The sequence below is a fragment of the Chiloscyllium plagiosum genome, chromosome 2, assembly GCF_004010195.1.
Source record: "Chiloscyllium plagiosum isolate BGI_BamShark_2017 chromosome 2, ASM401019v2, whole genome shotgun sequence".
Lineage (NCBI taxonomy): Eukaryota > Metazoa > Chordata > Chondrichthyes > Orectolobiformes > Hemiscylliidae > Chiloscyllium > Chiloscyllium plagiosum.
Genome location: NC_057711.1, coordinates 29,935,701 through 29,962,079, shown reverse-complemented (window position 1 = coordinate 29,962,079; position 26,379 = coordinate 29,935,701). Strand labels below are relative to the sequence as shown.

Here is a 26,379-nt window from a genome sequence, read left to right as displayed (position 1 = left end):
TTGCACAAACCTCTGAAAAGAAAAATAATTCTTCTCATCCATGTCCTGAAAGGAGACCTCTAATTTTAAAATAACTCCCCCTTATTGTAGACTCACCTACATGAGGAAACATTCTTTCCACATCCAAGACCACCTTGTCAAGACCATTCAGGATCATATACACTTCAGCCAAGTCACCCCTCACTATTCTAAACTCCAGGGGAAACTAGCTCAGCCTGTCTAATCTACCCTATCAGACAACCCACTCATTCCAGGTATCAATCTAGTCAACTGACATTTAAACACTTCCAATACATCCTTCCTTAAATAAGGAGACCAACTGCACACAGTATTTGAGATGTGGTCTCATTTATGATTTGTATAACTGAAGCATAATATCTTTATTTTAATGTTCAATTCCTCTCATAATAAAGGATGGTATTCCAATAACCTATGATTATATGCTGTACCTGCATATTAACTTTTTTGTGACTTATGCACTAGAACACCTATATCCCTATGCACCTTGGAATTCTGCAGTTGTTTTTCATTTAAGTAATACTCCGTTTTTAATTCTTCCAACCAATATGAAAAAAAATCACACTTTCCCAGACTATAATCTCTGGCAGATTTTCGCCCACTCACTCAACTTACCTATATCTACCTGCATATTCCTCATGTCATCTTCACAACATCTTTCCCTATCTGTTTTGGTGTCATGTGAATTTAGCTACCATGCCTTCATTTCCCTAATCTAATCAATGATGTGAATTGTAAAATGTTGAGGCCGCAGCACAGATTCCTGCAGGATTCCATTAGTCACATTCTGTCATTAGACAAGGATCCATTTATGAATACTGTCTTTTTCAGCCAGCCAACAAATCTTCTATTCATGCTAGTATGTATTCCCTACACTATGAGCTTCCTGTCCCCACAATAATCCTTGATAATACACGTTATCAAATGCCTTCTTGAAATCCCAGTATAGTCTCTCTATAGGCTCCCTTCATTCAAAGCGCATGTTACTCATTCAAAAATATTAAAATACATTGGTTAAATATGATTTCCCTTTGACAAAATCATGCAGATTCTTCCAAATTAAGTTGAGCGCTTCTAAGTGCACAGCTATAATCTCTTCAATGATCAATTCTAATACGTTCTCCACAAAAGACATCAAATTTGGGGCGGCATGGTGGCTCAGTGGTTAGCACTGCTACCTCACAGTACCAGGATCCCAGGTTTGATTCCAGCCTTGAGCGACTGTCTGTGAGGAGTTTGCACATTCTCTATGTGCCGGCGTGGGTTTCATCCAGTTGCTCCAGTTTCCGCCCATAGTCCAAAGATGTGCAGGTCAGGTGAATTGGCCATGGTAAATTGCCCATAGTGTTTGGTGCATTACTCAGAGGGAAACGGGTCTGGGTGCGTTACTCTTCGGAGGGTCGGCCTGGGCTAGTTGGGCCGAAGGGCCTGTTTCCACATTAGGGAATCTAATCTAAAAAAAATTACAAATCCACAGGTTTTCTGTTTTCTGCCTCTTTCCCTTCTTGAAGTCAAATATTATGCACGCTATTTTTCAATCCAAAAGGAAATTTTGGAAAACAAACGTCAACGCAACCACTACTCACTATCAATCGCTTTTAAGAGCCTAGGAATGAAATCCATCTGGACCTGAAGACTTGTCAATTCATAGATCTATCAATTTACCTAGCACTTTTCCCATGATCGTAATTTTGCTAAATTCCTCTTTCCCTGAGTGCCAGGTGTTACTGGAGGAGTTTGTATCTTCTATAACAAAGAGAGAATAAAAGTATTTGATTATTTTGTCTGCCATTTATAGAGTTATAGTGTTGCAGTGTTATGCAACATGGAAATAGAACCCTCAGTCCAACTCATCAACATGGACCAGATCTGCCCAAATTAATCTTGTTTAATTTGCCTGTATTTGGCCCATATCCCTCTAAATCCTTCCTATTCATGTACCCATTCAGGTGTCTTTTAAATGTTGTAATTTTGCCAACCTTCACCACTTCTTCTGGCAGCTTGTTCCATACACACATCACACTCTGCACGAGTACATTGTCCCTTAGGTACCCTTTAAATCTTTACCATCTCACCTTAAACCTATGCCCTCTTGTTTTGGACTCCTCTACCCTGGGATAAAGATCTTGGCTATTCACCCTAACCATGCCCCTCATGATTTTATAAACTTCGATAAGGTCATTCCTCAGTCTCTGACATTGCAGGAAAAATAGTTCTAGCCTATTCAGCTTCTCTCTATAGCTCAAATCCTCCAGCACTGGCAACATCCTTGTAAACCTTTTCTGTACCTTTTCAAGCTTAACAACATCTTTCCTATAGGAGGGAGACCAGAACTCAATGCAGTATTCCAAAAGTGGCCTATCCAACATTCTGTACAGCTGCAACATGACATCCCAACTTCTGTACTCAATGTACTGACCAATTAAGGCAAGTGTACCAAATGCCTTCTTCAATATCCTTTTTACTTGTGACTCCACTTTCAAGGAACTATGAATCTGCACTCCAAGGTCTCATTGTTCAGCAACACTCCCCAGGACTTTACCATTAAGTGTATAAGTCCTGCCCTGATTTGCCTTTCCAAAATGCAGCACCTCACATTTATCTAAATTAAACTCCATCTGCCAATCCTCAGCCTATTGGCCCATCTGATCGAGGTCCTGTTATACTCTAAGGTAATTTGGGATATCTGGTGAGCACGGACAAGCTGGACCGAAGGGTCTGTTTCCATGCTGTATATCTATATCACATTCTAATTTACGTAATTTTAGAAGACCAAAAGCATGTCATCAGACAAAAACAGAACCTCGGTAACATCCAGGCTTGGGTCTAAAATTGGCAGCTAGTACTTGCAACGTATAAGTGCCAACAATTATTGAATATGCAACTTACGGAACTGTAACTAGATCAAGACCATGGCTACAAGGTAAAGGGAGAGTGGATACCCTGCAATAATTTGCTAATTTTTGACTTATTAAAATACGAATTCGGAACAAGATACAATAGTTTTCATTCACTTACGCATGTAGTTGCAATAATGCATATAAAGCTCAATGATCCACTGGACATAATTATTTTCCTGATTAGTGGCTCCATCAATGGGCCTAATATGGTTCACTACTACCATCTGCACATTGTGAAATCCATTATCTAATATAAGTGCAAAAAACAGCTATGACATACAGACTGATCAGGAAAATTAAAATTCAGCAGGCGATTTAAATGTTCCTGTTAGCTTCCTATGGGGCACGTTCATCAGAATCATATAATCTCCACAGTGTGGAAACAGGCCCTTTGGCCCAACAAGTTCACATCAACCCTCCGAACAGTATCCCACCCAAATCCATTCCCTCTAACCAATTACTCTACATTTACCCCTAACTAATATTATGGGGCAATCTAGCACGGCCAATTCACCTAGCCTGCACATCTTTGAATTATGGGAGGAAACCAGAGCACATGGAGGAAACCCGTGCAGGCACGGGGAGAATGTGTAAATTTTACACAGACAGTCGTCTGAGGCTGCAATCGAACCCAGGTCCCTGGCGCTGTGAGGCAGCAGTGCTAACCACTGAACCACCATGCCGCCAAGGTGCTGATATTATGTGAAGATTGCCTTGAGATGTCTGGGTAGGAGCCTTTAATCTAAGCCAAAAACAACCTTATGCTTGGTTTCTTCATTGTACATCATTGCCTGTTAAAAAGCTCTGGAGTGTCATGAAACCATGAATGGTATTATATACAACCAACTTTCTCTATTTCTTGCTACTGGTGAAAGCTATATGGACAAAGGAATCTGAGCCCAACTAGAAAAAAAAACCTAAAGAAATGTGTTTTTCCAAGTAATTGTGTATCACAATCTCCCCGTGGGAGTCGTGGTCAAGGCCTACAGTTAATGCAGAGAAACGTCATATGACACAGCTATGTTCTTGGTCACCTCAACACGCAGGCTATTGTACTAAGTTTCAGAATCATCAATCTGCACTTGTGACCTCTGAAAAAGCTTGCATTCAAGTCCTCTCATCTCTAACTGAAAATAGCTGCAGGAAAGATGATCTTAGCCGCATTTTTGCAAATTGTAACAATTTCACAATTCCACCTTTCAGAGCAGAAATGCAATGCCATCTAGTGGAAGGATCTCACTTAATAGTTGAATTTTGTTTGCAACCATTTGCTATTCTAAGGGAGAAGCTTTGTTTTGGACGCAGAGCCTAGTATTTTCAGTCAGAAACCAAGAGCCACTTTCAGATTTGGACATCAGTACATTTTCCTTAAGTTATGTTTTCCACATTTGCCAATTTGTTGAACTATGAAATGGATCTGACAGTCAAGCACCAGCTTTGGCTCAGTAGTTACTTTGAATTATTGCATGATTTTCTCAGGTGAAAAGATTAATACCGATGAATGTGGTTGCATTGGCAGATTGTTGCTAGGCCCTTAAGGCTGTTAATCATTTCCTTGATTTGTTGAGATTTTGATATCTGCGGCACGGTGGCACAGTGGTTAGCACTGCTGCCTCACAGCGCCAGAGACCCAGGTTCAATTGCTGCCTCAGGTGACTGTGTGGAGTTTGCACATTCTCCCCGTGTCTGCGTGGGTTTCCTCCGGGTGCTCCGGTTTCCCATAGTGTTAGGTAAGGGGTAAATGCAGGGGTATGGGTGGGTTGTGCTTCGGCGGGGCGGTGTGGACTTGTTGGGCCGAAGGGCCTGTTTCCACACTGTAAGTAATCTAATTCTAATCTAATCTACTCCACTCATTGCTTTGTTGCATTTATTATTAAAGTAGCTATTGAATCTTTGTTGTAAAAATTGTTGCTGCAGCACTGAAACTGGAAGCTGTTGATGTTTCTATCATTCAAAATGTTGCTTTTAATGAAAGGTTCAGTTTTCCATTACAGAGATGAATGAGAATACTCTTTTTCCAAGATGGCAGTTTGCTTTCCAAAAGGTCTGTGGATAGAAACTTCCTCAAAATGGATTCAATCAATAAGGTTCATTGTCCTTTTTTTTGACTATCAAAAGTGGCTCCCATAATGCCATTTTTCATAAAATGCCATAATTGCATTTCCAACAATTAAACTCCCAAAAGCAACATAGCTACTGTAAAAATCTTGTCTCTTGCCCAAACCATCAAAAGAACAAAAACTTAACTAACTTCACTGTAAGGGTCTGAAACTTCAAATTCCAAAATTGGCTCTTGCTCTAGATTTTGTTAATCGATTGATATATCTTAAGTGTGTTACTGAAGGATATTCTTAACCTGCTGCTGATAAGTTTTCCATCAAGTGAGTATTCTAAAACTCCTAAATAACTTCCAGCGTTTTTAACTGTTCCTAGCCTAATATTTTGGGTATTTAGCGTAAATAATTAAAAGTGATCTGGGTGGCTTATAATTGACCTCTTTTCACAGGTGTTTGATCCAGATTTATCCTCTTTGCTGCTACTGCACTTTGATAGCTCTGTTTTTACTTTTCATTTTAAAGTTTGCTTCCCTGATTATTGGCTGTAAAAGCTTTCACTGACTTACAGTTATCTTTGTTGTTTCTTTGCAGGAGTTTTCTGTTCAGAGATTCTTTCTTTACAGCAGCTTTGTCTCCCTTTGGGTGGTTTTTTTTTAGTCATCTTCTCCACACAGCTTCAGGCCTGTTTCTTGATCTCAATTACAGCTACTATCTTGCAGGCATTATGCTCTGTCACTGCCAACATCTATTACGTGGTTTTAGGGCAACACCAGAGAGAACAGACTGATTAAGGAGAAGGTAAAAATCAAGGTTGAGGCTTTTGATAAACTCTAATGGTTGCAATTTAAAGCTATGGTGATCTGAGGAATGTTCAAAAGGTATCCCTGAACTCTATCAATCTTTGATCTTTGATCTATTCTTCTGTCTTACAGACTCGATGCACACTATCCTACTTATGTCCCATGGAAAGTGGCTCCATAACATCACCAAAAAGGTAATCCAGAGCTCCAACACAACAGTCTGATGCATTCTTAAGCAATGTCTTTCCCCAGTCTTCCTTACGGTTTCTCATTATTGGTCCACAGTTGGGAAGACTGTGGTATTAAGAGCATGACAGTGGCAGCACAGTGCATCACCCCAAGCTGATATTTTGATAAAGTTGGCTAACTATACAACGTTGGAGGGGAATATATGTGTGATGATTCTTCACCGTATGCTATGGTCCTCGAGCATTCAGAATGCTGGTTTGCTTTATACACAAAAACCAAGCACTGTTCCATTAATAAAAACAAATGTATCCATACTGAGATGAATGGAAATGTAAGGGGGAAAGAGGATAAAGGAGGAGAAAATCAATTCTCGCAGTCCACAGAAGTACAGAAAATAGTACTAAGGCATTTGGCAATCGTTCCGTTTACAGGGTGAAAAGCGACAACAAAGAGATGTGTTTAACATCAGGAATGGTTGGTATAAAGTAAAAAGAAACTGTCACCAGTGAGTCAAAAGTCAGTAATCAGAAGGCCCAAATTGAAGGTGATTGTCAAAAGAACCAGAAATGACAAGGGGAAAAACATTTTCATGCAACAAGTGCTTTGGATATAGAATAGTTATAGGACACTTGTCATCTAATTTGGAATGCATAGCTTAATAGGGTAGCAGATACAAATTTAATAGTAGTCTTCAAAGGAAATTTACATAAATAATTGAAGGAGAAAAACTACAAAGATACAGGTGAAGTGTGGTGGATGGCAATGTATTTTGAAAAACATAACTGAGAAAACTGCACCCAGTTTTCATATATGAATGGCTGCAACCAGGGAACGTGATTGGCTAAACTATTCTCCATCAATGTCTCTCCATCCTGTCAGAATCTTAATCTGCCTTGACCTAAGATACATAGAAAATAGTAGTACAAGTAGGCCATTCAGCCCTTCAAGACTGTTCCACCATTCAATATGATCATGGCTGATCATCCAACTCTGTACCCTTTTCCCACTTTCTCTCCAAACCCTTGATCCCTTTAGCCCCACAAAATATATCTAAATCCTTTTTGAAAATACAATGTTTTAGCCTTGATCACTTTCTGTGGTAGTGAATTCCACCACTCACCGCTCTCTGGATGAAGAAATTTCTCTGTCCTAAGTGATGTGGCCTAAATTCTTAAACTGTAATCCCTAGTTCTAGACTTCCTATCCTTGTGCTTACCCCATCTAGGAGAAAGTGAGGTCTGCAGATGCTGGAGATCAAAGTTGAAACTTTATTGCTGGAACAGCACAGCAGGTCAGGCAGCATCCAGGGAACAGGAGATTCGACGTTTCGGGCACAGGCCCTTCTTCAGGTCCTGAAGAAGGGCCTGTGCCCGAAACGTCGAATCTCCTGTTCCCTGGATGCTGCCTGACCTGCTGTGCTGTTCCAACAATAAAGTTTCAACTTACCCCATCTAATCCTGTTAAAACTTTGCAGGTTTCTATTAGATCCCCACTCATTCTTCTAATCCATTGATTATAGTCCTAACTGATCCATCAGTCCTGTCAAACCCAGAAATCAGTCTGATAAACCTTCATTGTACTCTATGTATAGCCAGAAAATTCTTCCCCAGAAATGAAAATCAAAACTACATACAATATTCCTGACATGGTCTCACCAAGACCCTGTACAATTGCAGCAAGACATCCCTGCTCCTGTACTCAAATCCTGTTGCTACGAAGGCCAACATATCATTTGTCCTCTTCACCTATTGCACCTGCCTGTTTACTTTTAGCCAATAGTGTATAAGGACACCCATGTCACATTGTGCATCTCCCTTCTCCAAATCTATTACCGTTCAGATAATAATCTGCCTTCCTATTGTTGCTACCAAGTGTATAACTACATATTTATCCTCATTATGCTTGCCATACATTTCTCCACTCACTGAACTTGTCCAAATCACATTGAAACAGTTGTTACCTCCTCATAGTTCACTCTATCAGTCAGCTTTGTGTTATCTCCAAACTTGGGGATATTACATTTTGTTCCCTCATCTAAATTAGATTCATAGAGATATAAAGCACAGAAACAGACTCTTCAATCCAACTCATCCATGTTAACCAGACAGACTAAATAGGTCTAGTGTTCTGTCTGAAGCAAATAAGTAGCAGTAATACAGTATATGCAGCTTTCATTATATTTAAATAGACCACACTACATGTCCGAATATCGATCCTAAATTGGTTGTCAGTGAAATTCTCCATAAACTTAGGATCACTCAGCGAATGTTATACAGTCATAGAGTTGTAGACCATGGAAGGAGACCCTTTGGTCCGACTTGTACATGTTGACCAGACATCCTAATTGAATCTAGTCCCAATTGTCAGCATTTGGCCCATATCCTTCTTAATGCTCTCTCTTCAAACATGCATTCAAATGCCTTTTAAATGTTGTAATTGTGCCATCCTTCACCACATCCCCTGGCAGCTCATTCCATACATGCACTACTCTTTGCATGAAAAAGTTGCCCCATAGATCTCTTTTGATATAAACCTATGCCCTCTAGTTCTGGACTCCCCCACGCTAGAGAAAAGACCTTGTCTATTTCTCCTATCCATGCCCTTTACCATTTTATAAACCTCTATAAGGTCACTCCTCAGCCTCCGATGCTCCAGGAAAAACAGCCCCAGCCTATTCGGCCTCTCCCTAATGCACAAATCCTCCAACCCTGGCAACATCCTTGTAAATCTTTTCTGAACCCTTTCAAATTTCACAACATCCTTCTAACAGCAGGGAGACCAGAATTGCACACAGTATTCTAAAAGTGGCTGTAACAAGACGTCCCAACTCCTATACTCAATGCACTGACAAATAAAGGCAAGCATACGAAATACCTTCTTCACCATCTTATTTATCACCAACTACACTTTCAAGGAAATATGAACCTGCACTCCAAGGTCTCTTTGTTCAGCAACACTCTCCAGGACTTTACCATTAAGTGCAGCACCTTATATGTATTTAAATTTAACTCCTCTGCCACTCCTCGGCCCAATGGCCCATCTGATCAAGATCCCACTGTACTCTGAGGTAACCTACTTTGTCGTCCACTACACCTCCAATTTCGGTGTCATCTGCAAACTTACTCACCATACCTCCTATGTCCACATCTACATCATTTATATAAATTACGAAAAGCAGTGGACCCAGCACCGATCCTCCTACCACACCACTAGTCGCAGACCTCCTGTCTGAAAAGCAACGCTCCACCATCACCCTCTGTATTCTACTGTGGAGCCTGTTATGTGTCAAATGGCTAGTTCTTCCTCTATTCCATGTGATCTAACCTTGCTAACCAGTCTACCATAAGAAAGCTTGATGAACACCTTACTCCATTCAATATAGATCACATTTACCGCTCTACCCTCATCAATCCTCTTTGTTACTTCTTCAAAAAACTCAATCAAGTTGAAGCTTGAAAGGATTCAGAAAAGATTTACAAAGATGTTGCCAAAGTTGGAGGGTTTGAGCTACAGGGAAAAGCTGAATAAGCTGGGGCTGTTTTCTCTGAGTTATCAGAGGCTGAGGGGTAACCTTATAGAGTTTATAAAATCATGAGGTACATGGATAGGGTAACTAGACAAGGTCTTTTCCTTGGAGTGGGGGAAGTCCAGAACTAGAGGGTATAGGTTTAAGGTGAGAGGGAAAAGATTTAAAAGGGATCTAAGGGGCAACTTTTTCACACAAAGGATGGTGCGTGTATGGAATGAGCTGCCAGAGGAAGTGGTGGAGGCTGATAGAATTACAACACTTCAAAGGTATCTGGACGTGTATATGAATAGGAAGAGAGATGTGCGCCAAGTACTGGCAAATGGCACTTGATTAGGTTAGGACATCTGGGCAGCATGGATGAGTTGGACCGAAAGGTCTGTTTCTGTGCTGTACGTCTCTATGACTCTCTGTGAAGAGAAATCAGAGTTAATGTTTCGGGTCCAGTGACCCTTCCTCAGAACCCTTCCTTGGGTCAGCTGACCCGAAACTTAACTGATTTCTCTTCACATATGCTGCCAGACCCGATGAGCTTTTCCAGAAACTTTGCTTTTGTTTCAGATTTACAGCATCTACCGTTCTTTCAGTCTTTATTTTAAATAGGTGCATTTCTGGTTTGAAATTTTATGCCATGGTGACAGAATGAGATGCAGTTTAATAATGGCAGGTCAACTAAAATGGTCATCAAATCTTATACACAAGACCTGCATTTGTCAGCTACAGGGAGGATAAGGGAGATAAATGTGAGACAGTCAACCATTGAGATAAGGATGAAAAATAAAGTGCTATTTGATAAATTCACAAGATAGCTGGTAATAAAGTTAAAATGCACAGACCATAGAATCACGGCGCAGAGTTCGACAAAAAAAAGGAAGTCAACCAATAATCCAGGGACTGCCACTATGATAGGCGCTACTAACAAGTCGTTAGACTAATTAAACAACCAGTTCATCGATACCCTTTAGTGAAGGAAACCTACCAGCCTTGGTCTAGCTCACATGAAATTCCAAGCTCACAAGAAAGTGGTTGACACCCAAATACACTCTGGTGACCTAGTAAATTCAAACTAAGAGGATAGAAAACTATTAAATCATATGACTTGCTAGACTGTAGTCAAGACATCAAATCACCCCTGCGGATACTGCAAAGTCCTACTTCCTAACATCTGACTGATGACAGGTTACAAAGTTGGAAAATGATCTACCACAGTAACATACTTACAGAAATATACCAGATCAGTGCAGTCTTCATCATGCCATTGTCAATATCTCAGGCTCCACCAACACCTTTTTTCTAATTCTATCGTGGAGCGTCGCTCACCGGGCCAACATTTATTGCCCCTCTCTAGTTGCCCTTGAAGTGGTGGTGTTGAGTTGCTTGCTTGAATCGCTGCAGTCAGTCTGCTGAAGGTTGACCCACAATGACCTTAGGGAGGGAATTCCAGGATTTTGATGCAGTAACAGCAAAGGATTGACAATATATTTCCAAGATAGGATGGTGAGTGGCTTGGAGATGAACTTACAGGTAGTGTTTTCATGCATCTGCTCCCTTGACCGTCCAAATGGAAATGGTCATGGCCTGAGAAGGTACTGTCTAAGGATCTTTGGTGAATTGTTAGTCATCTTGTAGATAATACACTGTTGTTACTCAGTGTTGGTGGTGGAGAGAATTGATATATGTAAATGTGGCACTAATCAAGCAGGTTGCTTTCTCCTGGATGGTGTCAATTGTCTTGGGTGTTACTGGAGCTGCACCCATCTAGGCAAATGGACAGTATTCAATTACACTCTTGACTTATACCTTGTAGATGGTGGACAGGCTTTCAGAGTCAGGTGGTAAGTTACTTGTTGCAAGATTCATAGCCTCTGACTTACTCTTGCATAGTTATATTAAGTTTCTGGTCATGGTAACACCCAAGATGTTGACAGTAGATAATTCAATGATAGTAACACTATTGAATGTCAAGGGTCAGTGGTCAGATTGTCTCTTATTTGAGATAGTCATTACCTGGCATTTGTGTTACTTGCTAGTTGCCTGGATATTGTCCAGATCTTGTAGGAAAAGCTCGGGAGGTCTGGCAACATCTGTGAAGAGAAATCAGATTTGATGTTTCAGGTCCAGGACCCTTGGTCAGAACTGAGGAAGTTGTGAGGGGCATCAGACCCAAAATGGTAACACTGATTTCTCTTCACAGATGCTGCCAATCCTGCTGTGCTTTTCCAGCAATTGCTGTTTTTGTTTCTGATTTACAGCATCCAAACTTCATTTGGTTTTCATTATCCAGATCGTGTTGCATTTTATTATGGACTGCCTCAGTACCCATAGAGTTGTAAATGGTGCTGAACATGCAACCATCAGTGAACATCCCCACTTCTGACCTCATGATGGAGGGATGAATACATCTTGTCCCACTAAGCATTGCTTATCTCTGCAAAGCTTCTGCACCTTCAATATTATAGTCAGAAATATTCCCCACTTGGGTGAATAGGTGCAGCTCTAACAACAGCCATGAAAGATCAATACCAGCAAGTAAAACAGCAATGGATTGTATTGGCATATTAGTCAGCATCCTTCCTCTCCACTATAAGCATAACATGGTTACAGTGCGTGTTACCTACTGGATGCACAGCAGTAAGTCACCAAAACTGTTTTGGCAGCAGTTATCAAACTGACAGCTTCTGTGACCTAAAAGGTCAAGGGCAGCAGATGCATGGGAATATTATCACCTCAAAGACCCCCTCATGCATTCTTACTTGAACATTCATTTTACAAATTCTGGCAAAAACCCCAGCAACTAACAGCTTAGTAGCTTGTTGCAGAGACTGCAGCAGTATCCCATCACAATGTATTCAGCAACGATTAGAAATTGACACTAAATGCTGATCTTGCTGTAGGTGCCCACATACCGAAGAATGACTATTAGTAAAAAAACAAGCTTCCATTATTGAACAATTTCAAATCCTCAGACTATTCCAAAGCACTTTGCTGCCACTGAAATATTTTTGGAGTATAATCACTGTTATAACAAAAGCATTTATGCAGATATTAAATTTCCATATACGGTAATGAAATATGTAACCATTGGTTGAGACATAAATATTACCCAGGAGACTGGATGGCTTTATCTCCACTTTTTAATATCACTTTATGGATTTTAATCTCTGCCTGCAGGGACTAATATAAAAGACAACTGTGCAAGATTCCTTCATGGCACTGAAAGTGCCAGCCTACATTTGTTCACAAGTGGGCCTTTAAGAGGTGATTTCCAGTACTAAGCCAAGAAATGATGGAGAATAAAAGGAATGATAGGGCTGGATAAGGAACAACTGGAAAGGCAAAACAAGGCTCCTATTTAATAGGGAACTAGGGAAGGAGATTAAGAATATTGAAAAGAAGTCAAAGGCAGGTTAGGATGAAAAGCACCATGAAGGTATGAATGAGGAGGTTGAGACAACAATTAGGAAACAATTACTAAATCGGTGAAGTTTAATTCAATGCAAATAAAACTGAAAAATACGAATCAAATGTATCATAGATCTTATGTGCTAATTTTTCTAAAGTAAACATACAAGTTAGACAATATCATATTCCTCTAGTGATATTTCATAACTAAGATTTTTTTAACCTCTCAAGGTGAGAAATAGTTATATCCTATAATACATCATGATGGTAACATCAGTTATGTGTCATGCAAACGATGTAAAAATAGAGTTCTTTATTCAAAATTTGTATATAAAAAGTGCTTGATTTCAACATATGCACTAGATGAACAAACATCCTTTTTTAAACTTTTATTGAAAAATTAATGAGACATTATTCAAGTACACAATCAGGATTCTTTTGAACACAGCTCCACTTTATACACAGCAGCTAAGTCTTTGTGTTACAATAAGTAACTGGAATTTTTTTTATCATATATGACGCTTCCGTTTCTGTCCAGTATAAGCAGCAGTCGACAAGGGTCAGAAAATTAATCTCTTAGCCAGGCCACCTAAAAGTAAGTGCAACAACATTTACATCTGGCTATTAATGAAAATGAATTTATATTCAATAATAAATCTAGGTGGAGAGACTGCATGAAATAAATGGATTGTATACAACTTCACTGGAACCATCATTACTGCAAATTAAATTGAGTGTCTCTGTAAATAAGTAGTACACTTGGGTTTTCAAATGAAGCACACTCTTGACACCATATTAAGTGGTTGACTGAGATTGTCTCAAATGCAAAACACAGCATTTTTCAGTTCTGCATCTCCTTTTCTGTTGAGCAGGAGGAAATCAAGGAACCAAGGATTACAATGGGTATACTAGAGACTCAGCTAGTGAAAAGAAGCTGATGTTGAAAATCCTGGAGGAGAAGTTGAATAAATTTCAGGACGAAAGCTAAAAGCAATAAAAAACATTCTTCAAGGCACTAGTAACACAGCACACACTTACAGCTGTCACATGAAACTGATGGGCTTCAAATTTGATTTTCAATACAGCTATAATTAAAGTCTTAAGTGGGAATTTAAGACATAGAGTATTGACATTAACTTCAAAAGATGAGAAGAATAGGATTGAAGTAAGTTTTTAGCATGGGTTATTTAGCAGTGATGTTAGAACTGGAGCACACAAGCATCAACTCAAGCTCAACAGCAGACAAACTTCATTCTCACAGGTTACAATTTAACAATGGAACAGATACTGAGAAAGTAGTTAACCAAATGCATTAAAGGAAGGGGTGGGGGTTACATGACATTGACTTTTACTCAGTTTTAGATTTATTCAAAACTAAAGCATTATGAAAGTTTAGCTTTGAACTCTACAACACATATCTCTTTATATGTACACAAGTAATTACATAATCAGTGTATCCATCTACTTAATCTTAACTCATACAATTAACATTAGTGAAATCCATGGTAAATAATCTCAGACAGAACTTGATGGCTTTCTTACACCGTGGATTTTATGCATCTTCTTATATAGTGCACTTGCTTAAAAAGTGTTTGCTGTCATTACTTTAGAACCTACTAGATATTAAAATAGGGACATGTAGAAGAGAAGGTAATTTTACAGTGTGGAACACATCTCTTCACATGGCAGGTAATATTACTATTATTCTTCATAGAACTCTTCTTAGCAAAAATTACAAATGCTTTAAACCAAAATGAAGAGAAGAATATTCCGTATCAGTTGAAAGATGATTTAAAATTACTTATTCTCTTTCCTTGGGGTTGGGCAAGTAAATTTGCATTTTATTTATATAAATTTTACCTTTAAGGTGTGTAACTGTTAAGATCTCATTAAAAAGCACCTTCACTTAAAATCAAAGTACTTGGGGGTTGGCATGGTGGCTCAGTGGTTCAGAATGGCCAGGAAACCTGGTTCAATTCCAGCCTTGAGTGACTGTCTGTTTGGAGTTTGCATGTTCTCCGTATCTGCATGGATTTCTTCTGGATGCTCTGGTTTCCTCCCACAGTCCAAAGATGTGCAGGTTGGGTGATTTGGTCATGTTAAAATTGCCCATTGTGACCAGGGATGTGCAGGCTAAGTGTATAGCCTTTGTAAATGTGGGGTTATGGGGATTGGGTAGGAGTTAATTGGGTGGGATACAGATTTGATGGACTGACTGGCCTGCTTCCATACTGTAGGGATTGTATCGTCTAAGATTCTATGAAGAATATACTTAGAAAGGATAAAAAGTGAATAAATGTGAAACCATAAACTTTTGTGATGGATGGAAGGGGATTTTCCTGAATTTGAATTCATTCAATGTTAAATTGGGGCATCTGTACCTTTTCATTAACGTACACAGCCACCTGAAATATGCTTAAATACTATTTGATAGACAAAACTGACCATTTGTCTTATTCAAAAACAGACTATGGATACAAATGGTGTTTTCAAAACAAAACAAAATTGTGCTTTTATTCTCATTTAAAGAGGTCAATCTGAAACAAAAACATTGTTAATTAAAGACATGCATTAAATTAGGTATTCACAAGATGTCACTGTTTCCACTTGAGGATATTTGGAAAAAGCAAACGTGTTTCATCTGAAGCACAGCCAACTTGTTCTTGTCTCCATTTTAATCCTTGAATACTTAAAAGACTAAGGCAAGAATTTCCTCAGAGAAGGGTCAAAGCTCCAGAAGGATTTCTGGAGATGAATTAATTTGAGCCACAATGTTTTACAATGGACATTGTTCACTTGTGAATAAATAGATGAATTTAAAAACTTAACAGATCTCAGTGAATGAAAGCTTTGAAAGCATAAACTATAAACAAACAAGCAACAGGTGCTCATAAGAAAATGTTATACTTCAACATTACTCTTGTGGTAGTACACTATTGGCAATTGAATATATTACCGCGAGGGGTAACATTTTCCAGCCTTGACATAATCAAATAGACTTACAACAGGAGATCTGCTACTGTATGACACAAAGAATTATCTTGCCAAGACTGAATGGCAACTCTCTCCACACTTATTGAGCCACAGCCACAGTATTGAACACTAAGCTATCAATTCCCACAGATTTAGCCATTTCATCTCTTCTGGAGATTTCCTAATTGACAACTTGCCAACACCACATTGCCCATCTCTATCACTTCCTCAAAAGCCACAAACAGAACAGTCCAAGTAGACAACTTGCTTATGTTGCTTTTTTCTCCACCCTTGTCCATTCCGCATCTGCTTATATCCACAACATTGTCCTCTACTGCTTTGTTTGTTTCCAGTTTCCCAGCTCCAACGGTCTAGTTTTCACTAAAGTTGTACATGGTCTCTTAAAGGTCCTGCGGATCTTCTACCTTGAACAGCAGAACAACCACAATCCACTACCTGTCTCCTCTGCCAGTCAGAACTCACTGAACTTTTCCTTTAACTCCATAGCTTTTCTCCAGATAAAGTATTATGAACTTTGAGGGTATGATGAAAATTCTTTGTTCCAGTCCTGAACACCATCTGTATAAAAGATGCTTCCTGCTAGAATCTAAAATTTATTAATTTGCTGCAAATGCGCAATTCTTCTAAGCTTCATGTAGACCATCTCTGACTCTGTATTTGCCCACTTGGACTTCTCTCTAGTTTAGGAGATGAAATTGAATCCAACATTTATTATATATCCATGGAATCTCAGAATTACATATATTAGTTGCGCCCTGCTACTTCTAAGGACTTCCTCGTCATCTCTTGGTTTTAGTGTTGAATCTGATGCCAACCCTCTCCAAACCAGAATTTCCAAAATATCTTCCTTTTCCTCATCTAACAATTCTCTTTTAGTGTAGCAGACATTAACATTACAGATCACTATTTGTCCTTTATGACTTTCGCCCCCTATAGATTCCTTTGTCCTGTTTCTTCGTAAGTGCTGTTCACCTGTAACATATCTCCAGTGCAAACAAAATACTAATGTTTGTTCTCTTCAAAGATGCCACCTAACCTGAAAGTATTTTCAGTGTTTCTATTTAATAAATTAAACTGGTTACATAACTATACTGCATTCAATCCTGTAAAAAATGTTATCAGTCACTCCAAAACTTCTCCACACTAGTTTAAACTTGTCAACTTGCTAAATGTTGTTCCAAAATCAGTAATTTAGAGAGACAATGATGTAGTAGAGAAAGCTCAAATTCATTTCAACCAAAGCATCAGAGTTGAAGCAGCCGCGCTCCGAAAGCTAGTGCCTCCAATTAAACCTGTTGGACTATAACCTGGTGTTGTGTGATTTTTAACTTTGTACACCCCAGTCCAACACCGGCATCTCCAAATCAGAATAAAGGAAGCATTACTCTACGACTTAAGCTGCTCTACCCAAAGATTGAATTCCTGAATATTGATAATAACATCAATATCTCAACACCCAAACCTAGCACTACAAAATACAAACTGCACTTAAAAAAAACTGAATTTGCAGGGTAAGGTAAATTAACCCTGTGATCATCTATGTTGCAGCATTGTTGAATATTTAGGGTCATGTAGCAGGATCACCTGCCTGAAATATAAACCAGCTCCATGAAAGTGAAAGTGTCAAAGCTGAAAGGTTAATTATGGATTAAACAGCTTCATAAAACCACAGAATCACAGCCCAGAAGAGTCCATCAGCCCATCACCCACACTAATCCAGCACCAGACCCAAAGCCTTCAACGCTACAACACTAAGTGCTCGTCCAAGTACTTTTTAAAGGTTGCAAAGTTTTCCACCTCAACTGCATTCATACCCCACCACCCTCTGGAGAAAATGGTTTTCCACAGTTAGCAGAAAAAGAACTGCAAACAAAAATAGCACTTTCAGTTAGAAGTGTTTGTTAATAAAATAAATGTAAGTAGGACAGAAGATTAGCATATGTTCTCTAGATAGGATGGTAAACAGCCAGGCAAGATGAGTGAGTGATAGAAACATTGTGTAGTTTCGACTTTGTCCATCAGCAGGATAAGGGTAGGCCTTAGGTGGACATGAACAATGCCTATTGTAACCACTGAGAGGAATAAATGATAACTGGTTAGCATGTGATTTTAAATTGATCAGATTAGAAATTGATTGCGTGAACCAAGATTATAAGAGATGAAAACTTGTGTGCTTTTGCCAGAGTTAGAATGTTTAAGACTGACTCTCCTCATAAACATGTGAAAAGAAAATCGCTCCCGTACTCAATTCTTCTGGTGGTTTGTTAAGCTGAACCACAACAGATTAGTCAAACACATGTTTTTTGAAGCCGCATCAGTTAGAATTTTGACCTTAATTCCTTTCAGTGGAATTTCCAATTCATGGATGCACAGATACAAGGACAGGTAGTGGCATACTGGTAATCCAGGAACGCATGCTAATGTTCTGGGGTTATAGGTTCAATTCGCACTAGGACTGATGGTGAAGTTTGATTTCAATTCAATTTGACTTTTAATTGTGTTGTGAAATGGCCTGGAGAGCCAGTCAGTTCAAAGAAACGAGCAATGGACAACATTTGCCAATTTTGCCATCAACATCCACATTCCATACAAGGAGGAAGAAAATGCTGATTCATAAAAAGTTGTGGAATTAACAAAAGCAGTACTGTATCTATATTTATAATAAGTCAAATAAAATGACCACTAAAATATTATATTTAATACTGCATATGGGTCAAAGAAAATACCTGAGGGGAAGTTGAATACAAAATACATCCTCCTCAAAACAGGGAACATTGCTTTATGCTCCTGACAAACAAACCAGCAAGACCAAAGTAATTTTTAAATGGTTGTTTTGTAGTGCACAACTTGAACATTGGTGAAAAAAGACAGTTCATTATGAAATGAGCATGTGTTCTGTCTGTCTGCAAATAACAAGTAGTAATATATGCAGCTTTCAGTACATACAAATACACCACACTGTATGCCCAAATATCAATCCTAAGTTGATTGTCAGTGAAATTCTCCATAAACTCAGGATCACTCAGCAAATGTTGTCGAGTTATAGAGATGTACAGAATGGAAATAGATCCTTCGGTCCAACTCGTCCATGACGACCAGATATCCTAAATAACTCTAGTCCCATTTGCCAGCATTTGGCCCATAACCCTCTAAACCGTTCCTATTCATATATCCATTCAGACGTATTTTAAATATAGTAATGGTACCAGCCTCCACCATTTCCTCTGGTGGTTCATTCCATACATGCACCACCCTCTGCATGAAGAAGTTGCCCTTTAGGTCCCTTTTAAATCTTTGCCCCCTCACCTTAAACCTACATCCTCTAGTTCTGTACTTCCCTACCCTGGGGAAAAGACTGACTATGCCCCTGTCCATACCCCTCATGATTGTATAAACCTCTATAAGGTCACCTCTCAGCCTCCGATGCTCGAGAAAAAATAGCTGAGCCTATTCAGCTTCTCCCTATAGCTCAATCCCTCCAACATTCTTGTAAATCTTTTCTGAACACTTTCAAGTTTAACAACATTCTTCTGGCAGACCAGAATTGAACACTATATTCCAAATGCCCTGTACAGCTCCAACATGACCTCCCAAACTCCCATACTCAATGCACTCACCAAGAAAGGCAAGCATACCAAATGCCTTCTTCAGTATCCTACCTAACTGTGACACCACTTTCAAGGAACTATGAACCTGTATCCCAAGGTCTCTTTTTTTCAGCAACATTTCCCAGGACACTGTCATTAGATGTATAAGTCCTGCCCGGATTTGCCTTAAAAAATGCAACGCCTCAAAATTATCTAAATTAACATCCTTCTGCCAATCCTCCACCCATTTGATCATGGCCCCATTGTATTCTAAGTTAACTTTTTTCACTGCCCACTACACCACCAATTTTGGTGGCATATGTAAACTTACTACCTGTATCTCCTATGTTCACATTCAACCCAAACACACAAACACAACTAATGTTGGACATTGTCTAATGAGTTTTGTAAGAACCGTATAGTTGGGACCTTATCTGCTGTGACCAGCTGAAGGGATATGCTGTTCAATATAGACTTTGAAATATACAACTAATATACACAACATCAAACTGACATGGAAATTCACATATGACGTGATTGGCAGGCTCTGTTGTTAAATTGGCAGTAGCATCCTAGTGATGAACACCACTCATGCTGCTAATGCATAGTCAATGTTTTGTCCTCATCTGGGAAACAAGTTGGTTAGAAATAAGGCAAGCCTAGGTTGATTAACAGTCATTTAATCTTCCAGTCTGTGGGACATCACAAATATGAACAGGATAAAAAAAATCTTCAGGAGTCAAAGTGGTTGCCTACAGTCAAGTGACCAGACTTTCATAGAATTGCATTCTTCTAATAGGACATAAAACATAAAGGATATGTGGTTACAAGCCTTTTGTTAGTTGTCAGCTGGTTAGCTGCCAACACAGATGGAAAACATGCTGTTCATGATAACCCACACATGCACAGTTATGCACCTTAGGAAAAATTTTGACCAGGCAAGAAAAGAGAAATGAAAAAATCCAATGGGACAGAAAAGGCTATCCATTACCTTGCTCCATGTTTTCAGTTCGTTTACGTTTGAAACCTGCCTTAGCCTCTTGCTCTTTTAAGACTTCTGTTGAGCAGTTGGGTTGGGGCAGTTGAGGTCCCGCTGTTGGTCCAGGGCGGTTACTAAAATACTTCTTCTTCAGCGCCTTCAAAGAATTAAATTTGCAACACAGTCAAAGGAGTATCAATTGATTCAAACTTCATCTAGTATAGAAGAGACCAGTCAGTTCATCAAGCAATCCATTAGAATATGAAGGATTTTGCGCTATCAAATGTTTGCCAGGAATATAAAAATGATCCCACAAGAAGCCTTTCACTTTTATTCACAATTTTCTATATTAGTTTTATTTCCTCATCTCTCAGAGGTGATGGCTCCTTGCTATTGTGCAGATTTACAATTGCTGGCCTCCCTTTGTACCTCATTTAATCTGATGTGAATGCATTCATTTTTGGCAAAGAACACTGGTTAGGCATTCAAGATGGCAACACTGGCTAGGAGTTCGTACTTCAGCCCAGAGACATTGAGGTCAACTGCAAAACAATAACCAATACTCCAGCAGAGACTAGAAAATTCAGCACCAACCACAGACTAAAATCTATGGCTTTCTGGATATTCTAACTCAATGAAGCGCTAAATAAACTTATGGCTAACGGTGGTGGGGGGGAGGGTGCTAGGAAAAGAAATCATATGAAAAAGAAAACTGTCATTTTCATACTTTATATGTTTAATCCTGAACTGTGAGTGAACTGTACCTCTCAGTTCATTATGAAATCCAGAATAATGAATAATATCCATTTACCTGAGTAGCTGTTATTCTTGCACAGGGATTAAATGTAAACAGGTCTTGCAGCAATTCCAGTAGGTCATCCCCAGCAGCACTAAATATATGCTCGAGTGGAGTACCAGGAAAACTCTTAAATGAAATATAGTCCGGAAGGCTGGTCATTCCCTACAATTACAAAATACTAATGTAAAAATCCAAAGTATTTCTCTTAGATATGAATCTAAAAAATGCAAATTAATATATAACACCTAGTCATAATGCAGCAGTGCCCAATAACAATTACAGTGCCTTTCCATCCAATTTGCAACTAGAACCTATTACCATTAAAATTTGCATTGTATGGTCTAATCATTCTGAATTTAAAAAAACTTTGAGATTCTTATCTTGAAATGACTATTGTGCACTACACCACTGATGCTACAGGCTTTATTTGACTTATGCTTTCATTGTGCATAAAGACCTAAAAGAACAGTTTAGTCCGTACTTCACAAAGTCAGTACACTTGTCAAACAAGAAACTCCTAGATAAATTTTCTGACTCAGGATCAGCCAAATCTTTTAGCAAACAGTTGTCCAAATTACAAAATAAACACATACAGCTTGCAAATTCATTTAGTGTGTGAGAAAACCATAACAAAAGACTGTTTTACTGTAAGGTAAGATCTGGTGTTTTCACACTCAAACTTGTACAACTTTAATATTAGGAAGTATGGCTAAGGCAGAATTAGTAAAATTGAATTAAAATAAGGGACTAATCGCCTCTAGGCAGAAAGAAGAAATTCTTTCCATGTACTTACAGCTGAGTGGTTAAGATGATAGACTCGAAATCTTTTGGGGTTTCCCTGTGCAGGGTCAAATCCTCCCGATTATGATCGAGGCCTGACTGCAGACAGGAAGGGTGCGTTTCTCCCCCTTCTCTTGGTTGAGCGATTTAGAAGGGTTGGGAGGACAAATGCTTAAAGGACTTTTGCGGTGCTGTAGTCGGTTCCCTACTCCTGAGCCAAAAGGCCCAGGTTCAAGTCCCACCTGCTACAAAGTGTGTAATAATATCTCTAAACAGGTTGTTTAGAAAATATCAGCATATATACCAACTTTTGCTAGCTACAATCAGTCTGAACAAGGGTCACTGGCCTGAAACATTAACTCTGTTTTCTCTCCACAGATGCTGCCAATCCTGAGTTTTCCCAGCAGTTTCTTATTTCTAGCACCTGCAGTTCTTCGAGGCATTTTCTGTTTCAAGTAAATCAGTGCCTGGTAGAACTTGCCTCTATAGTCTTCCACTAGGGAATTTCACTGATGGTGCACATTGTGTGCAGTTCATGGCACATTAATTATAAAAATTTAAAGTAAAATTGCCACTGCCCCAGAGGATCATGGGACTGCTCTCTCATCAAAGAGACATAGAACATAACTGCGCAGTACAGGCTCTTTGGCACTTGAGATTGCCTCAGCCTGTGGAACTAATCCTACCTAACCTAAACTATGCCATTCTCGTCCATTTGCCTATCAATGACCATTTAAATGTCCTTAAAGTTGGCGAGTCTACTACTGTTGCAGGCAGTGCATTCCATGCTCCTACTATGCCCTGAATAAAGAAACTACCTCTGACACTTCTCAACCTTCTTCTCTCGAACAAAAACAGCCTCAAAGTCCCTCAGCCTTTCCTCATAAAACCTTCCCTCCATACCAGGCAACATCCTAGTAAATCTCCTCTGAACCCTTACCAAAGCTTCCACAGCCTTCCTATAATGCAGTGACCAGAACTGTGCGCAATACTCCAAATGTGGCCGCACTAGAGTTTTGTACAGCTGCAGCATGATTGCATGGTTCCGAAACTCAATCCCTCTTCTAATAAAAGCTAACACGTCGTATGCCTTCTTAACCAGGTGGCAACTTTCAAGGATCCATGTACCTGGATACCGAGATCTCTCTGCTCATCTACACTACCAAGAATCTTATCATTAGCCCAGTACCCTGCATTTCTGTTACTCCTGCCAAAGTGAGTCAGCTCACACTTTTCGGCATTAAACGCCATTTGTCACCTCTCAGCCCAGCTCTGCAGCTTGTCTATGTCTCTCTGTAACCTACAACATCCTTCGTCACTATCCACAACTCTACCGACCTTAGCGTCATCCGCAAATTTACTAACCCATCCTTCTATGCCTTCATCCAGGTCATTTATAAAAAGAACAAACAGTGGAACCAAAACAGATCCTCGTGGTACACCAAGAATAACTGAACTCCAGGATGAATATTTCCCACCAACCACCATCCTATGTCTTCTTTCAGCTAGCCAATTTCTGATCCAAACCGCTAAATCACCCTCAATCCCATGCCTCCACATTTTGTGCAATAGCCTATTGTGGGGAAGGAACCTTATCAAACACTTCACTGAAATCCACATACACCACATCAACCACTTTCTCTAAGAATTCAATAAGGTTTGTGAGGCACGACCAACCTTCCACAAAACCATGTTGACTATCCCTAATCAACTTATTCCTTTCTAGATGATTATCAATCCCATCTCTTATAACCCTTTCTGTTTTTTTTTAGATATTTTTATTGAAAATTTAACATTTTTACAAGTTTACAAAATAAAAAAAAGTAAAGCATAAACATTGATATACAATTAAATCTTAAATAAATAATAACCAAAATTTAACAAAAGAAAAATACCGAGAAAAAAAAACAAAACTCAACTAACTACTAATCTAACCTACAACTAACCAGAGTGTATAATTAAGTCTCTTACATTATTCAAATAAGAGAAAAAAAAACGACGGATAACACAGAAATTGGGAATGTATTAACATCAAATGTAACAAAACACGTATTCGCGCAGGATTCCTCTCCCAAGGGGCCCTAGACCAGCCAGGTTCGCCATCTCAATTAAGTAAAAGCCCTTGTTAGGATGGCCGAAATATCTGTATTTATATAATTCAAGAAGGGCTGCCATATTTTATGGAATAATTCGGTCTTTTGGTGCACCATATTTGTAAGGAAGTCAAGGGGAATACATTCCATAATTAATCTGTGCCAATTTGAAAATCCAGGGGGGGCCCTCAGCCACCCAGTTTACCAAAATATTTTTCCTTGCACAGAAAGAGAGAATAGAAAATAATCTCTTCCCGTGCATATCCAGGGAGCGTAGGTTCGAAAAGCCCAAAAGGAGAGATACAGGGTCCACTCTAATTTCCGTTCCTAAGATTTCTGTCAGAGCACTTGCTACTTTAGTCCAGTATCTACGGATCTTATGACAGGTCCATAGGCAAAGTACAAGAGTGCCCGCCTCTATTTTACATTTGGGACACATTGGAGACGCTCCTGCCTTAAATTTTGCCAATCGATCCAGTTCTATATGGGCCCTAAGAAGTATCTTCAGCTGAATAGCCTGAGTTCTACTGCAGATGGTAATTCTTCTGGCGTTTTCCCAAATGTCATTCCAAGTTTCTATAGAGATTTCTAGTCCCAAATCCTGATCCCATGTTTTAAGCAGATTGTCCATATCTCCCGATACTTCATCATGTAGTAAATGATAAATAGTACTGACGGAAGATACCCCCATTGGCCATAGCACTCTACATTCTCTATCTGATTTATAAAGACTATCTAATAACGTGGTCTTCTTCTGTATATAGTCTCGAATTTGGAAGTATTGAAAGAGGTCTCCATTAGGTAATCCGAATTTCTGACGCAGCTGTTCAAAAGACCTCAGGACCCCTTCTTTAAACAGATCCCCGAAACAAGAGATACCCCTGGATCTCCAGAGTTTGAAAGTGGCATCTGTAAACCCCGGTTGAAATCCCCATGCTCCCACTATCGGAGCATAGGAGGATGTTTTCTGTGAGTTGCCCTCATTTTGCCGCATTATATTCCGAGCTTTAATTTTGTTTAGTATCATAGGGTTTTTACAGTGATCCGTAATGGTTTTCCTCTTGTCTGAAAATAAAAGGTTAATGAGTGGGCATTTTACTTGAGAAAGCTCGATGTCCAGCCAGATTGATTGCGGGTCAGACAAGATCCAATCGGCTATGTAGTTTAATAGGGAACTTAACTGATAGTTCCTGAAATCTGGGAAATCCAATCCGCCCCTTGCCTGTGGAAGCTGTAGCTGCTTCAGCTTAATGAGGGGCCATCTTTGATTCCAGATAAAGGAACCCAACCAGCCATATAATTTACATAATGCCAGCCTCAGCAGCATCACCGGAAGCATTCTCATAGGGTATAGGAGACGGGGAAGGACATTCATTTTAATTAGTGCTATTCTGCCTAACCAGGAAATTGGAAGGTCTCCCCATCACTGGAGGTCCTGCCTTATCCTTTCCAGTAAATGCACAAAGTTAGCCTTGTATAACTGACCAAATACTGGGGTAATAAAAATGCCTAAATATAAAAAACCCTCCAGGGACCAACGAAAGGGAAAATGGGATCCGTCCATTAAGTGGGGTATCATAGCAAGGTCACCCATTGGCATAGCCTCTGATTGTGAGAGATTAATTTTATAGCCTGAAAATACACTAAATGTATTAATAACTTGGATTAAGCGAGGCACGGACATCAAAGGATTACTGAGAAATAGAAGAACATCTGCATAAAGAATAATTTTATGTTTACCTGTACCAATCCTCGGGGCCGTTATATTAGGGTCAGCCCTTACAGCTTCTGCTAGTGGCTCAATTATTAGCGTAAATAGCAATGGCGAAAGAGGACATCCCTGACGGCAGCCCCTATCCACACTGAAGCTATCCAAGCCTAATCCATTGGTAATCACAACTGCTTTGGGATCACAGTGTTGAGACCCATTTGGTAAACACCTTTCCAACGCTAAACCTTTCCAATGTGTAAAACAAATATGACCATTCAACCCTGTTGAACACTTTTTCTGCGTCTAATGGGACTATAACTCCTGGTATCTTTCCCTGATGGCAGGCTTGAATCACATTCAAAACCCTTCTAACATTATTGGATGATCTACGGCCCTTAATAAACCCCGTCTGATCCTCCTTTATGATATGTGGCAATACCCTTTCTAGCCTCAATACTAACGTTTTAGAGAGGATTTTAAAATCTACATTTAGCAAGGATATTGGTCTGTAAGACGTGCAATCTTCTGGGTCCTTTCCTTTTTT

At 39.4% G+C, this 26,379-nt stretch overlaps 1 protein-coding gene across 3 annotated transcripts in view; it reads right to left on the bottom strand.

Moving 5' to 3' along the window:
* Positions 1-13,266: 13,266 nt before the first annotated feature.
* Positions 13,267-26,379, bottom strand: part of cdk7 (cyclin-dependent kinase 7) — a 53,048-nt gene continuing 39,935 nt past the window's right edge. For 2 of the 3 annotated variants that reach the window (XM_043706637.1, XM_043706654.1), the window contains 3 exons: positions 21,264-21,413; positions 20,465-20,609; positions 13,491-13,876 (listed from right to left, as the gene is read on the bottom strand). In XM_043706637.1, coding sequence (XP_043562572.1) covers positions 13,809-13,876; positions 20,465-20,609; positions 21,264-21,413 — 363 coding nt within the window. In that variant the 3' untranslated portion in view covers positions 13,491-13,808. The other variant, XM_043706645.1, reaches the window with a different exon arrangement.